A 14,463-nucleotide genomic window follows, 5' to 3' on the forward strand; every position below is an offset into this window, starting at 1 on the left:
ATTTGGCGCACCATTGAAATGATATATAAAGATCCAGCTAAGGATGACAACATCCATAAAAGCGGAGCTCTGAAACAGTAGAGATGCTTCGCTAATAACATTGTACATGTACATTGTTGTTTTAGAAATAAGTATTTCAAAAATCAGATCAATCGGATAATTATATCATATAAAAAACTTGTTTTTTTTTATATAAAAAATTGTCACATTTAAAATGGAAATACGGACATCCTGGCAATGATTATCTAAAATCATACCTAACTACTACAGGAATCACCATGAAAAGTTTGAAATCGATAGGACGATTCTAACAAGCCTAAATTAACGAAAAATGCTATCCATTCCGAACAGACGGACCAACCCTAATTATTGAAAAGCTTCGCTTTTAAAAATAACACAAACATTCATTTTACAAGGACAATAAAGTCTTTTCCCCAGAGAAATAAGAACTAAAAAAATCTAAAACAAAAGAGAAACTTTTTTTACAAGAGTTGGGGGGAGGTGAAACTTTATACCCGCAAAAAGCCTAAAACCTTCCTTGGACTTTTACAAACATTTACAAGATTTTAATGGACAAACACAACAAAATTGCCACTAAATGAAATAGGTTGGTACTCATTCACATGAATGATTAATTTCCCGGTTTTTTGTGGGGTAGTACTCAGAGAGCTCAATGGGCTGTTTATTACACTAGTCCCCAAAGTTCTATAATAACTTTTTTTTTTAACATCCGTCCGTATGTCCGTCCGTAGAACACAGTAATAGTGTCTGACTGATTATGACGTAACAAAAAAAAATTAGCCAATGAGAGGCCGTTATTGACCAATGGTAAATTTTATAGTGGCCTCTTATTGGCTAATTTTTTTTGTTACTTCATAAACAGTCAGACACTATTACTGTGTTCCCGTCCGTACGTAATAGATAGCTTTTTTTTGTTAATTTAGGCTTGTTAAAATTGTCTTATCGATTTCAAAGTTTGCATGGTGATTCCTGCAGTAGTAAGGTATGATATAGGAAGCAAGGAAACTCTATAATTGTTACCAGAATGTCTGTATGTCCATTTTAAACATGTTGATTTTTAACTTTTTTAACAGCAAATTTTTATGTAAAAAAATTATTAGATTTATATAATATTTTGGAATACTGATTCCTAGGACAACAAAATACAACGTTATAAGCTGAGCAGCTCTTAAATCAAGTCCTAAAAATGTAAGTATGTCCTAAAATATTATCCTGAGCTGGATCTTTAAATCATTTTAGTGGTGAGCAAGATCGGGGTGCGCCGAATTTCCGCCAATCACAGGGCGGCATTTCATAAAATTGTGTGCTCTCATTGGTGGAAAGTTGGCTCACCCCGATCTGGCTCACCACTAAAATGATTTAAAGATTTAGCTCTGTATTAAGCAGTTTTTCAACAAATTCACTTAGATTTTAGCTACGACTTTATTTATTGATATTATTCAGTTCTGACACTCTATAAGTATTAATGTTTATTTGTCCTACCATTTCAGAGCTTCGCTTTTATGGATGTTGTCATTCTTGTTTTACCTAAACATTAAATTTGATGAAGATATTTCAAGTATTAAACATGTAAAAAAAATAAAAAGTGAAAAATCCGTGAACTTTAAAGATTAAAGTTTTTATTTGCATCTGAAAACTGAAAATGTCATAAGCATTAACTAAGGTAAAATATTTAATAAACAAGGATGACAACATCCACAAATGCAAAATCTCAACAAATTGTTGGGCAAACGAACTGCAAACAAATGTAAAGGGACAGCCAGGGAGGGAGGAGACATTGGACTGTAAATTATACTGGTCCCAAATAATTTTAACACTTTTGTTGGATTAAAAACTTTAAAGATTTGATTTGTTTGTACAAACTAGCATTGTATAAACTTTTCAACCATTAATTTAAACCTACTGAATTAATAATTTTGTTAATTTGCCATCATAGTAATCTTATTTTATCGTCAATTTTCTTATAAGATCTAAATGGACAGATCTTACAATTAAAACCAACAAAACAGGGATGTAAAGGGATAAGACAATGGCTGATAAATTAACCTATTAGTGACGAACCGGGTATTAAAACCGGTTTCCTGCTTCATAATTGCATCATTCTCAGTATGATAAGATTTGTAAAGGATAGTAACTCTATAATCATTACCAGAAAGTCCAATGAAACCATGCAGATTTTTAAACCTTTTTGACAACTTTTTTTGTATGATATCTTTATCCTATTCATCCTTTAACAACAAGGTATAATATTTAAAGCAAGGCATCTCCATAATCAAGTCCTAAAAATGTCGCTAAACAGTACATGAATCTGTATTTAATATTTTTTATCTCATTTAATACAATTTTTTAGGCATAAAAATTGATATTCTGCTAGCTTATTAAGTTCTGACCCTCTAGAAAAGTTTATGTCCATGTGAAATAACCTCTGTCTTTAAAGCTTTGCTTTTATGGATATTGTCATCCTAGTTATAATAGGATAGAAATTACAATTCAACATTAGAGTACCAGCACTAAATATAACAATCCAATATCTAACAAATCATATTAAGAGTCAAGGATTGATTATATCCATAAAACCTTTTAGAACATATAAAGCATTTTTTTAAGACTCAAGATTTAGGGTAAAATAGGTCTATCATACTTGTAACTGAAAGACAAAGTAAATTAAAAGTAGCCTAGGTAATAAACAAAATTAAAATGATAAGTAAAGAAAACTTTATAATCTAAATATTGTTATTTAGAAAATGATGAATCATACAATAATCAATTTTTATATAAAAAAGGCACACAATTTTAAATAGTAAAGCATTGTAGGTAATCATTCTATTCACCCAAAGCTGTTCTGTCCTGAAATAATTGTTTTATGAATTAATCAAAATTATATTGGATTTAATAACAGATATATGATATCAACAGATGGACTGGAAAAATTCATAGATAGATATAGAGAAACTAAAAATTAGAAGGAAAATTTTTTCATCAGTTGATTGTGAGTTTTAGAGTAGTTATTTTGAGATAGACAGATCAGCAAATATATATAGAAAGATATGTTTATATTTATAAAATTATATATGTAGATAGAAAGATAAATATCTTCTGCCTTATACTTAAATTACAGATTTAGAATATATTCTGTATAGTTTATAAAATAATAAGCTTAACCCTTACAGATCGGGGGGGGGGGCTCAAAGAGCCCCCCCCTCTAGTTTTTTCAATCTCATTTTTTTTGTAGGTAAGATGGAGAGCTGTAACTTCATGACTTTTTAAGTTTAGTAATTATACGTCGGCAAGAGTTGATTTTATTAGGATATCTGGTCTGTGTCGGTCGTGGTGTCTGGTCAAAGTCGGTTGGGTAGCAAAAAAAATTAGAAAAAATTCTAAATAAATCTTAATTTCTACATTATGACTTTTGTGTATAAGGTAGAAACCTAAAATTTTTTTGGTGAATACTTATATATCAAAGACCATCTGAGAAAAGTGGTGTTATGACCGTTTGACCGCTCCCTGGCCGACTTTATGACCGATTTTTGTCCGGCTTTTACTACAGACATATATCATGAATATCGTGGCTTCTATTACAGCTAGAGACCTATAATTTTTTTTGGTAAATCCTTGAGCAATAATAAACAGATAAAAATATTAATTTGCGCCGCCAACCGCCGTTTTACCGCCGTAACCGCCGAAAATGGCGGTTTCCGTTATTTGCCGTTTTTCGGCGATGATCAGAAAAAGTAATTTTTTTGTTATGAAAAATAAAAGTTCGTTCTAAAATTTGGTCATCCTAGCTGCAAAATTGGCCGCTCTACAGCTGTTTTAAAATTTAGCGGCTGGCCGCTAAAAAGCGGCTTAGGAGTGGTCTGACTGCTATGACAAGAAAAAGTAATTTTCTCTAAAAATACACATGAACCACCAGAAAAAAATTTTACGTCTTTATCTGTACCAGGAGCCGAGATAGAGGGGGGGGGCTCTTTGAGCCCCCCCCCCCCCCCCCCCCCCCGATCTATTAAGGTGGGAATTGGGGCCCGATCTGTAAGGGTTAAGTACAAATAGCAATTACTAGATGTATATACAGAGAATGAATAAATAGACATACAGGGTGAGTCAGAAAAACTGAGTTTTTCAATTTTCAGAAACAACCAGAAGGAATACAGAAAAAAAACAATTATATGTCCTTGTTCTCTGTACAAAAGCACATCAAACTTGTAAAAGGTGTTTTTCATTATCTCTAAAAATGCGGCCTCTATGATAGGTGTATGGTGTCAAAAAATGCCTTGTGTGAAAAATGTTGATCAAGAAAAATTAAAATAACTCATCTATTTTGTATAAAAAAATCTTAAATTTCAATATTTATTTAGAAAAAAAGTCTAAGAAAAGTACTTTAATGAGGTTTAAAGGTGAAATGCTTTTTGGCTCCTCACAAAAGCATTTTTAGAATACTGCAATTTGTCATTTTTTTTTTAATTTCTTGATTGTGATGCATGTGGTTTAAAAAAATCTTCTATAATAACGTAGCTTATAGTAAAAAGAAAAAAAACCTTTTTATTTGACAAAAAATCTCTTAAGATAAAAAAAGTTATCAAGGTTAGAATTATTAAATAAAAATACCTTTTAGAAACCCTACCCTATTTAAATGAAGTTATTATGATGGATTATAACACACAAGTATAATTTGTCAAAAGGGGGCGGAGATTTTAGAGATTAAATCCAGTCTTGCACCAAATATAGAGGAAATTCAGTGGGAGGGGGGAGGAATTTGGGTAACAAATGAAATATTTCCAGTCATGAGCTGGTTTTCCGGTTATGGGGTGGTTAAATCTTAACAATAGATTACAAAAAAACGTTTGATTTATAATGTGATAATTTAATATAAATTGTATTTTTAAGATGTTAAATATTTACAATCTTTATAATATTTACAAAACTCAGTTTTTTCTGACTCACCCTTTATATATAGGTAAGTTGGTATAAAAAAATTAAAGAACTCCTTAAGTTTGATTTATTTCAAAAGGAGAGATCTGTGCTCCCTATTCACTTTGAGGGAAAGCATTGAAATATATTTATAACTTTTTTGTTCTTTGTTCTTATTATCACAATGATCTATTTAATTGTTTTACCTTGTTGTAAGTAAGACTAACACATAAGGTTACACTTTCCTCCTGAAAAAAATCATTTTTAAACCATTCAGATTTTTTTAATGATTTGCTAGCTTTGTGCATAAAAGGGATTTGTTTTTTAATAGGATCTTATTTCTTTAAGTGTTAATTAATTCATATACAGATTGACCCTCGAAAAAGTATTTTTTAGCATCTGCGGCCCATGTTTCTCAATGAATTATTAAAAAAATTACATGTTCTTTTCTCTATAGATTTCCACATAAGTAGATATAAAAATATTTTTTTACATCAGTTAACAGCTGAGATTTTTAGAGCTAAAGTTTTGAAAAAGTGAAAGTTTTTATTAAACCGAGGTTAAAAAAATGATTTTTTTAATAATTACTCAACAGAATTTTAAAAGTAAGGTGTCGAATTAAAGATCTTACTATTTTTGTTCATAATGGCCATTTTCTTCTTTTATTTTGTTGCGTTTTAGTACCTTAAAACCAACTTAATGATTTTTAAAAAAAACTTAAATTACTTAAAAAAGAAGAGGTCTACAAAAAAAACGATTGCATATCTGAATTCTATGAAAAATTTTACATCTACTACTTACTAAAAGCACCGGCTAGCTATCTTAAATAAAAAGCAAAAAATTTCCTAAATTTTTACCTAAACTTGTTTAGTAGTTAAAGGGATCTTAAAGGACGAATCAAAAACCTAACAACTTTATCCCCTTACAGTCCGGCCCCTTGCCTCACCTTAATCGGTCAGGGGGGGGCGTTCAACGCCCCCCCTATTATCTCAGTACCTATTAGAGCTAGAGGGCTAAAAATTTTGTGCAAGTCCCCTGTATGATAATGAATTTCCGACCCTAATTAAAACAAAGTAAATTTACGCTTCCTTCACCCTTTTATTTGACAACCTTTGTTTTTAGGTCCTTTTTCACTTAAAAATTTCAAACGGCTGTAATTTTCTTATTTTTGGAGATAGAAGAACAATTTTTTCACAGAAAAGGTTTATCTTTATGTAAATTTTATATTAGAAATATCAAAACATAAATTTCAGCAGCTGCAGCTGTACTTGGCAGCTGCCAGCCGCCGCAGTTGGCGGTCGGCGGGAAAACGGCGGCGAATCTTTATGAAATTTTAATACGGTATGTAAACATGTACGAAAAGATTAAGTTTAAAATTTGAAGTCTCTAAGTCAAAAATTGTGGTCACAGGAGCCTTTTAAAGATTTTTGGAGACCTGGAGGATCAGGACCTGCAGGATTATACCTGGAACCTGAAATTAACTTAAACGCCCCCCCCCCCCTTCCCACCCTGACCGTTAAGAGTTATATAATAATAAGAAGAAATAAGCTAATGAAAATAATAATTTTTTTTCATTCTACTTTATACAAAAATATATATTATTAAAGGGTATTAGATATTAAAGTACAAAGTCTGGTAGTTTTACATAACTCTGAAAAAATGAGAAAAAAAAATGCTTGAAAAAGTTTCTTTACAACCTCAAGTAATTATTATTTTTCTATCAATTTTATGGTTTCCATATATAGAAAACTTACAATTTTGAATATATTTTCATATTTCATAAATTTTCCATGAAATAGAAAGATATTTCAAAACTAATTAATTGGGCTTGTGAAGAAATCGTTTCAGCAGCTGATGTCAAAAAAGGTCTGTTTGTATTTTTGACAGAGTTATAGGCAAATTCATGTAATGTTCTAATTGAACATATAAAAGACTAACAGCCTTTAATACAAGAATAAAGCTATAAAATATAGTAAACTTAAATATCATAGTTTTTGTATTTTTTTTTACTCTTCATCCAAAGATTTACTTAAAATAATAGAAAGAATTCATTAAAAGCCAAATGAAATGATAGGATAGCTATACTTATAAATATAGAATTATTGTATAAGCTTACCATGTTCTCTAAGTATTTCTGCTATTTCTTCATGTCTATTAGGGTGAGTACAATCTAGAGCTGTCCAACCTATGATATTTATTATTATTTAATGTATAGATAATTACCCTATTAACATTGTTTATCACATGTGCGTACAGTCATAATGTCATAATATTGCATAGTTTTAGAGAGAGAGAAAGAGAAAGAGAGAGAGAGAGAGAGAGATAGAGAGAGAGAGAGAGAGAGAGAGAGAGAGAGAGAGAGAGAGAGAGAGAGAGAGAGAGAGAGAGAGAGAGAGAGAGAGAGAGAGAGAGAGAGAGAGAGAGAGAGAGAGAGAGAGAGAGAGAGAGAGAGAGAGAGAGAGAGAGAAGGTGAAAGAGGGAGAGAGAGAGAAAGAGAGAAAGAGAGAGAGGGGAGGAGGGAGAGACATAGAAAGGGAGAGGAAGAGTGAGAGAGGGGGGGAGGGAGAGACATTTTTTGCTGATGCATGTAACAAAGGGATTAGTGTTTCACCACCACTTTTTTTCTTTAAAATTTTCTCTTGTGGCAAAGCCCCTTGAGGCTAGGGGCGAAGCCGCTAGTTCATTATAAAGAAAGATAAATGAATAGAGAGATATAACCACTGAACCGATCGGGTTCTCCTTATTAGGGTAGCTTCTCATAGGTCCCAGGAAGGCTCATAACTATTTTCTTGGGGGTTGGGACACCCTCAACCCCCCAAAAAAATGAAAATCCCCCCCCCAAAAACAATTTCCCCCCCCCAAATTTTTTTCTTTTTCTTTTAAAATCTAAAGTAAGAAATTGGGTTATTAAATTGGACTCTCTCCTCCTCAAGTGCCCCTAGAGGCCTCTACGGGCGTAGCCGCTAGTGAAGAGATAAATAGATAGATAATTAAACAGTTAAATTAGAACTATTAATAAAAAGATAAGAAGATAATACTTAATAAGTACATTTGTGTGTTTGTAATTCTTTATAAAGAAAGATAAATTAATAGAAAGATATATATGTGGTAGGGGTGAAGCAGTTCAACCCTACTGAGCGAGTTCGATTCAAACGAGCCCCTAGCCTTGAAGATTCTATCAATAAATAACTAAAAGTAGTTATTGCTAAAGAGATATATTTTGAACTGATTCATTACAATAGATATACAGGTTTATATAGCAAATAGAAGTATAATAATAGATTATGAGGGGGTAGCTGGTGAGGGGTTGAGCTGGGGCTGTGTCCAGTCCACAGGCGCAAAGGTAGGAGGGAAGGCTGCCTCCTTGGGGTGGCAGGTGATGGCAGAGGAAAGGGAAGGTCCGGCTGCGGAAAGGGGGAGGGGGGGTAATCCCCTCCCCATGCCCAGGTGGCCATTGTATTCCATAACAATGGGTTGGGTGACCGCTTATCAAAATGACCGTCTTTTGATAGCATATCTAAAGGTGATGGGTGGAGTTTTAACATCTGCATTTGCCGGGAGTCCCAGAGCATAGTATACTCTAGAAAAGGCTTGTCCATATGATGCCGTCTACCACATATACATACAGAAAGATAATTAAACAGTTCAATAGCAATTCGAACTATTAATGAATAGATAAAAAGATAATACTTATCACAACTTCAATATTTACATGAAATATTAAAGATACAATATTTGGTATAATAAAGCCTAGTTCACAAAAGGCCTAAAGAAGCTTTAGGTAGACCAATTCCAAAAAGGCATTTGTTAATTGAATATTAGATACATTATATATTCTTTAGTTTAGAGTAGAGTTATAGATATAGAGAAAGATATGAAATAAATTAAAGATACAAATATATGGTATAATAATATTATGTAACTAACCCTTATCATCTTTATGGTTGATATCTGCTCCATGATCTAGAAGTATCCTCACTGTTTCTCTATTTCCATGGTATGCTGCATGCATAAGACTTGTCCTTCCTAAATACAAATATATTAGATACATTATATATTATTTAGTTTAGAGTAGAGTTATAGATATACAGAAAGATTTATGTGGAGAGATAGATAGATATATATAGTTAAATATGCAAACATGCACAAAACAATTTGTAATGTCTGAATGAATATGTAAATTCATATTTTGTTTGTGAGTTAGCCTTTTACAATTAAATGAATATATATACATATGTATATAGATGGATAAAATAAATATAATATTTAGTTCAGAGTAGAGTTATAGATATACAGAGAGAGGTATACAGAAAAATGGATATAAAGATAAAGATAGAATATACTACAGATACAATATACGAATATAGTATAATAATATTATGTAACTAACCAGTATTATCTTTATGGTTGACATCAGCTCCATAGTCTAGAAGTAGACTGACTGTTTCTGTGTTTCCATTCATTGCTGCCCACATAAAACTTGTCCTTCCTAGATATAAATATATTAGTTACATTATATATTCTTTAGTTCAGAGTACAGTTATAGATATACAGAGAGAGGTATACAGAAATAGATAGATATATAGTTAAATGAATATATATGTATTTATATGGATAGAATATTCTAAAGATAAACTACATAGTAAAATAGTATTATGTAACTAACCAGAATTACTTTCATGGTTGACATCGGCTCCATGTTCTAGAAGTATTCTGACTACTTCTGTTTTTCCATACAGTGCTGCATACATAAGACTTGTCCATCCTAGATATAAATATATTAGTTACATTATATATTCTTTAGCTCAGAGTACAGTTATAGATATACAGAGAGAGGTATACATAGATAGATAGAATATACTAAAGATACATTATATAATTATAGTATAATAATATTATGTAACTAACCAATTATATTATCATTATGGTTCACATGAGCTCCATGTTCTAGAAATAGTCTGACTACTTCTGTGTTTCCTTTCTCTGCTGCAGCCATAAGACTTGTTCTTCCTAGATATAAATATTCTAGATACATTGTATATTTTTTTGTTCTGAGTACAGTAATAGATATACAGAGAGCCGTGTAAAGAGATCTATAGATAGAAATAGTCGACTATAGATAGATAGATAGAATATACTAAAGATACATTATATAATTGTAGTATAATAATATTATGTAACTAACCAAAATTATCTTTATTGTTCACATGAGCTCCATGTTCTAGAAATATTCTGACTACTTCTGTGTTTCCTTTCCCTGCTGCCCACATAAGACTTGTTATTCCTAGATATAAATATATTAGTTACATTATATAATATTTAGTTCAGAGTACAGTTATAGATATACAGAGAGAGGTACACAGATAAATGGATATACAGATAGATACATAGAATATACTAAAGATACAAATAAAGTATAATATCATAACTAACCATTATCATCTTTATAGTTGACATGAGCTCCATGATCTAGAAGTATTCTGACTATTTCTGTGTTTCCACCCAGTGCTGCCCTCATAAGAATTGTCTCACCTAGATATAAATATATTAGTTACTATACAATCTTTAGTTTAGTAAACATTTATAGATATGCAGGGAGAGGTGTACAAATATAGATAGATAGATAGATAAATTGATTTATAGATAAATAGAATATACTAAAGATATACTATATAGTAAAATAATATTATGTAACTAACCCTTATTATCTTTATGGTTGACATCAGCTCCATATTGTAGAAGTAGTCTGACTATTTCTGTTTTTCCATGCTGTGCTGCATACATAAGACTTGTCTTTCCTAGATATAAATATATTAGATACTTTATATATTCTTTAGCTCAGAGTACAGTTATAGATATACAGAGAATGGTGTACAGAGATAAATATTTAGACTATAGATAGATAGATAGAATATACTAAATATACACTATATAGTATAATAATATTATGTAACTAACCTCTGATGTCTTTTTTGTGTACATCAGCTTTATATTCTAGAAGTAGACTGACTGTTTCTGTGTTTCCATCCAGTGCTGCCCATATAAGACTTGTCCTTCCTAGATATAAATATATTATATACATTATGTATTCTTTAGTTCAGAGTACAGTTATAGATATACAGAGAGAGGTATACAGAAATAGATAGATATGTAAATGAATATATAGATAGTTAGATAGAATATACTAAAGATATACTATATATTAAAAAAATACTATGTAACTAACCATCATTAGCTTTAATGTTGACATCGGCTCCATATTCTAGAAGTATTCTGACTATTTCTGTTTTTCCATTCCATGCTGCAGACATAAGACTTGTCCATCCTAGATATAAATATATTAGTTACATTATATATTCTTTAGCTCAGAGTACAGTTATAGATATACAGAGAGAGGTATACAGAGATAGATAAATATGTAAATGAATATGTAGATAGTTAGATAGAATATACTAAAGATACACTATATAGTAAAATAATATTATGTAACTAACCCAACTTATCTTTATTGTTGACATTGGCTCCATGTTCTAGAAGTATTCTGACTGTTTCTGTGTATCCATACTTTGCTGCAACCATAAGACTTGTCTTACCTAGATATAAATATATTATATACATTATATATTCTTTAGCTCAGAGTACAGTTATAGATATACAAAAATATGTATGTAGAGAGATAGATATAGATAGATTGAAAGATAGTAAGATAGATAGAGAGATAGTTAAATATATAGATAAAAAGATATATAGGTATCTATAGATAGATACTTAATCCAGACAAAATAAGAACTGCCATTGTAGGCCAACAAAATAATCTGATGTAGACAAGGTTTTTATGTGCATTCAGAACGAGCTATATTGATAGAGACTGTAAATAAGAAAATTTCTCATCAGATTATCAAACCTTAACATCATATTATTCATATAATCTCAAAGATAGGGCAAAACTTTCTATTGTTTCCTTAAAAAACGGCCTTTTCCACCGATTTTTATTATATCCAAGATTGGGGAAAAAATTTCCAGACTATATAAATGTGCAGTTAATTGTCTTTTTTTTCATTCTATAGCTAAAACTAAACTTTTTGACATAGTTCTCTATTTTTTCTAACAGTTAAGCTGACTATTAAAGTGATCACGAAGCAATTTTAAAAAATTTGATGTATATTTGGAATTTCTTAATTATTTAAAATTATGACAAAAAAAAATTTGATATAAAAAGTGCCTTAAAACCTCTATTTTTAAATTTGCTACAGTACCCAAAAAAATTAACTTACACAATTATGTGTAAAACAAACTTTTAGATTTGTTGGCATTTCTCTTAACATAGATGGAGTTAATAAAATTCATACTTAAAAAATAGAGATATTTCTGCTTTTCATACTGTTGTTATCAATTTTGCTTATTGACAACTGAAAAAGTTGCAATTAAGGTTTAAAAATGTTTGACCAAATGACTAAAAAGATATTTCTCAGCTTATTTTAGTGCAACTAACATAACAGGCAATCAGAACAAGTATAGAATAATGTATTATGGAAACACAACTCAAATGGTTTTAGAGAGATGTAGTATTACAGATAAATTCAGTATAATTTTTGTTGTCAATGTTGTGTCAAAGTGCCTCAATAAAATGATCCTTATAGATGTTCAAAAATATAGATATCCAATTTAAATCTTTTGATTGTGGAATTGTAAAAATATAAGCCCTTTCACCTCACAGCCCAATTGATTGCTTGTGGATTTAATGGGGCTCTAATGGTCTTCTTTGGTAATTATAATATCAATGAAAAACTTTTAAAAATATTTAGACTATACATATCATATTTTTACAATTCCACAATCAAAAGATTTAAATTGGATATCTATATTTTTACTTATAAAATGATACATCTACCACCAGTTTCTTCTTGTTCTAAGGATCATTTTATTGAGGTACTTTGACACAACATTGATAACAAAAATTTTACTGAATTTTACTGTGCATTACTAACACTACATCTCTCTAAAACCATTTGAGGGCCCCCTTAGCTGTGTTTCCATAATACATTATTCTACATTTGTTCTGATTGCCTGTTATGTTAGTTGCACTAAAATAAGCTGAGAAATATCTTTTTAGTCATTTGGTCCAACATTTTTGAACCTTGTTTGCAACTTTTTCAGTTGACAAAAACTAGCAAAATTGATTTTATCAGTATTAAAAACAGAAATTTATCTCTTATTTTACAAGTATAAATCTTATTAACTCTATCTGTGTTAAACCTTACAGATTGGGGGGGGGGGGGGCTTTTTGAGAGTTGTGACTTCATGACTTTTTAAGTTTAGTAATTATACATCGGCAAGAGTTGGTCTTATAAGGATATCTGGTCTGTGTCGGTCGTGGCATCCGGTCAAAGTTGGTTAGGTGGCACCAAAATTAGAAAAAAATCCAAATAAATCTTAATTTCTTCATTATGACTTTTGTGAATACTGGGATATCAATGAACATCTGAGAATAGTGGTGTTATGACCGTTTGACCGCTTCCTCACCGATTTTATGACCAATTTTTGTCCCGCTTTTACTATAAACTTACATCATGTATGTAGTGGCTTCTATTACAGCTAGAGACCTAAAAACTTTTGTAGTACATCCTTGAGCAATAATAAACTTCCGTGAGTAGTAAGGTCATGACTGTTTGACCACTCCTTGACCTATTTTTGACCGATTTTCTATTTTCTACCTGTAATTTTGCTTTTTTTAAGCTGCCAGCTGCCGAATTTTAAAACAGCTTTAGACCAACAAAATTTTGTATGTAGTCTTTTATTGTGATCAGAAACAGATAAAAATATTAATTGGTGCTGCTAACCGCCGTTTTACTGCCGTAACCGCTGAAAATAGCAGTTTCCATTATTTGCCGTTTTTTGGCGATGGTCAGAAAAAGTAATTTTTTTTGTTATAAGAAATAAAAGTTCGTCCTAAAATTAGGTGATCCCAGCTTTTAAATTGGCCGCTCTATGGCTGTTTTAATATCTAGCGGCTAAGGAGTGGTCTGACTGCTATGACTAGAAAAAGTAATTTTCTTTAAAAATACACATAAACCACCAGAAAACATTTTTATGTCTCTAACTGTAAAAGGAACCTAGATAGAGGGGGGGGGTCAATATGACCCCCCCCCCCCCAATCTATTAATGTGGGAATTGGAGCCCAAGCTGTAAGGCTTAAGAGAAATCTGTGCCAACAAATCTAAAAGTTTGTTTTACACATAATTGTGTAAGTTAATTTTTTTGGGTACTGTAGCAAATTTAAAAATAGAAGTTTTAAGGCACTTTTTATAACAAATTTAGCAAATTTGTTGTCATAATTCTAAATAACTAAGTAATTCCAAATATATATCAAATTTTTAAAACTTGCTTTGCGATCACTTTAAAAGCCTCTTATATACAGAACAAATTGTTAATAAATATGTCTAGAAATTTATGTGTTTTTGTATTATACTAATCAATCCCAAAGAGAGAGAGAGGGGGGGGGGACAATGGGCTGTTTATTACACTAGTCCTATA

General features: G+C 31.0%; 1 protein-coding gene across 1 annotated transcript in view; it reads right to left on the reverse strand.

Moving 5' to 3' along the window:
- Positions 1 to 2,770: 2,770 nt before the first annotated feature.
- Positions 2,771 to 14,463, reverse strand: part of LOC145306725 (uncharacterized) — a 194,738-nt gene continuing 183,045 nt past the window's right edge. Inside the window, exons 5-16 of the mRNA XM_080149005.1 lie at positions 11,156 to 11,254; positions 10,888 to 10,986; positions 10,629 to 10,727; positions 10,363 to 10,461; positions 10,115 to 10,213; positions 9,838 to 9,939; positions 9,596 to 9,694; positions 9,320 to 9,418; positions 8,857 to 8,955; positions 7,046 to 7,114; positions 5,136 to 5,177; positions 2,771 to 2,868 (exon numbers count right to left, since the gene is read on the reverse strand). Coding sequence (XP_080005131.1) covers positions 5,152 to 5,177; positions 7,046 to 7,114; positions 8,857 to 8,955; positions 9,320 to 9,418; positions 9,596 to 9,694; positions 9,838 to 9,939; positions 10,115 to 10,213; positions 10,363 to 10,461; positions 10,629 to 10,727; positions 10,888 to 10,986; positions 11,156 to 11,254 — 989 coding nt within the window. The 3' untranslated portion in view covers positions 2,771 to 2,868; positions 5,136 to 5,151. The remainder of the gene's footprint in view (positions 2,869 to 5,135; positions 5,178 to 7,045; positions 7,115 to 8,856; positions 8,956 to 9,319; positions 9,419 to 9,595; positions 9,695 to 9,837; positions 9,940 to 10,114; positions 10,214 to 10,362; positions 10,462 to 10,628; positions 10,728 to 10,887; positions 10,987 to 11,155; positions 11,255 to 14,463) is intronic.

Source organism: Acartia tonsa, chromosome 15, assembly GCF_053477335.1.
Source record: "Acartia tonsa isolate MP-2025a chromosome 15, ASM5347733v1, whole genome shotgun sequence".
Taxonomy (NCBI): Eukaryota; Metazoa; Arthropoda; class Copepoda; order Calanoida; family Acartiidae; genus Acartia; species Acartia tonsa.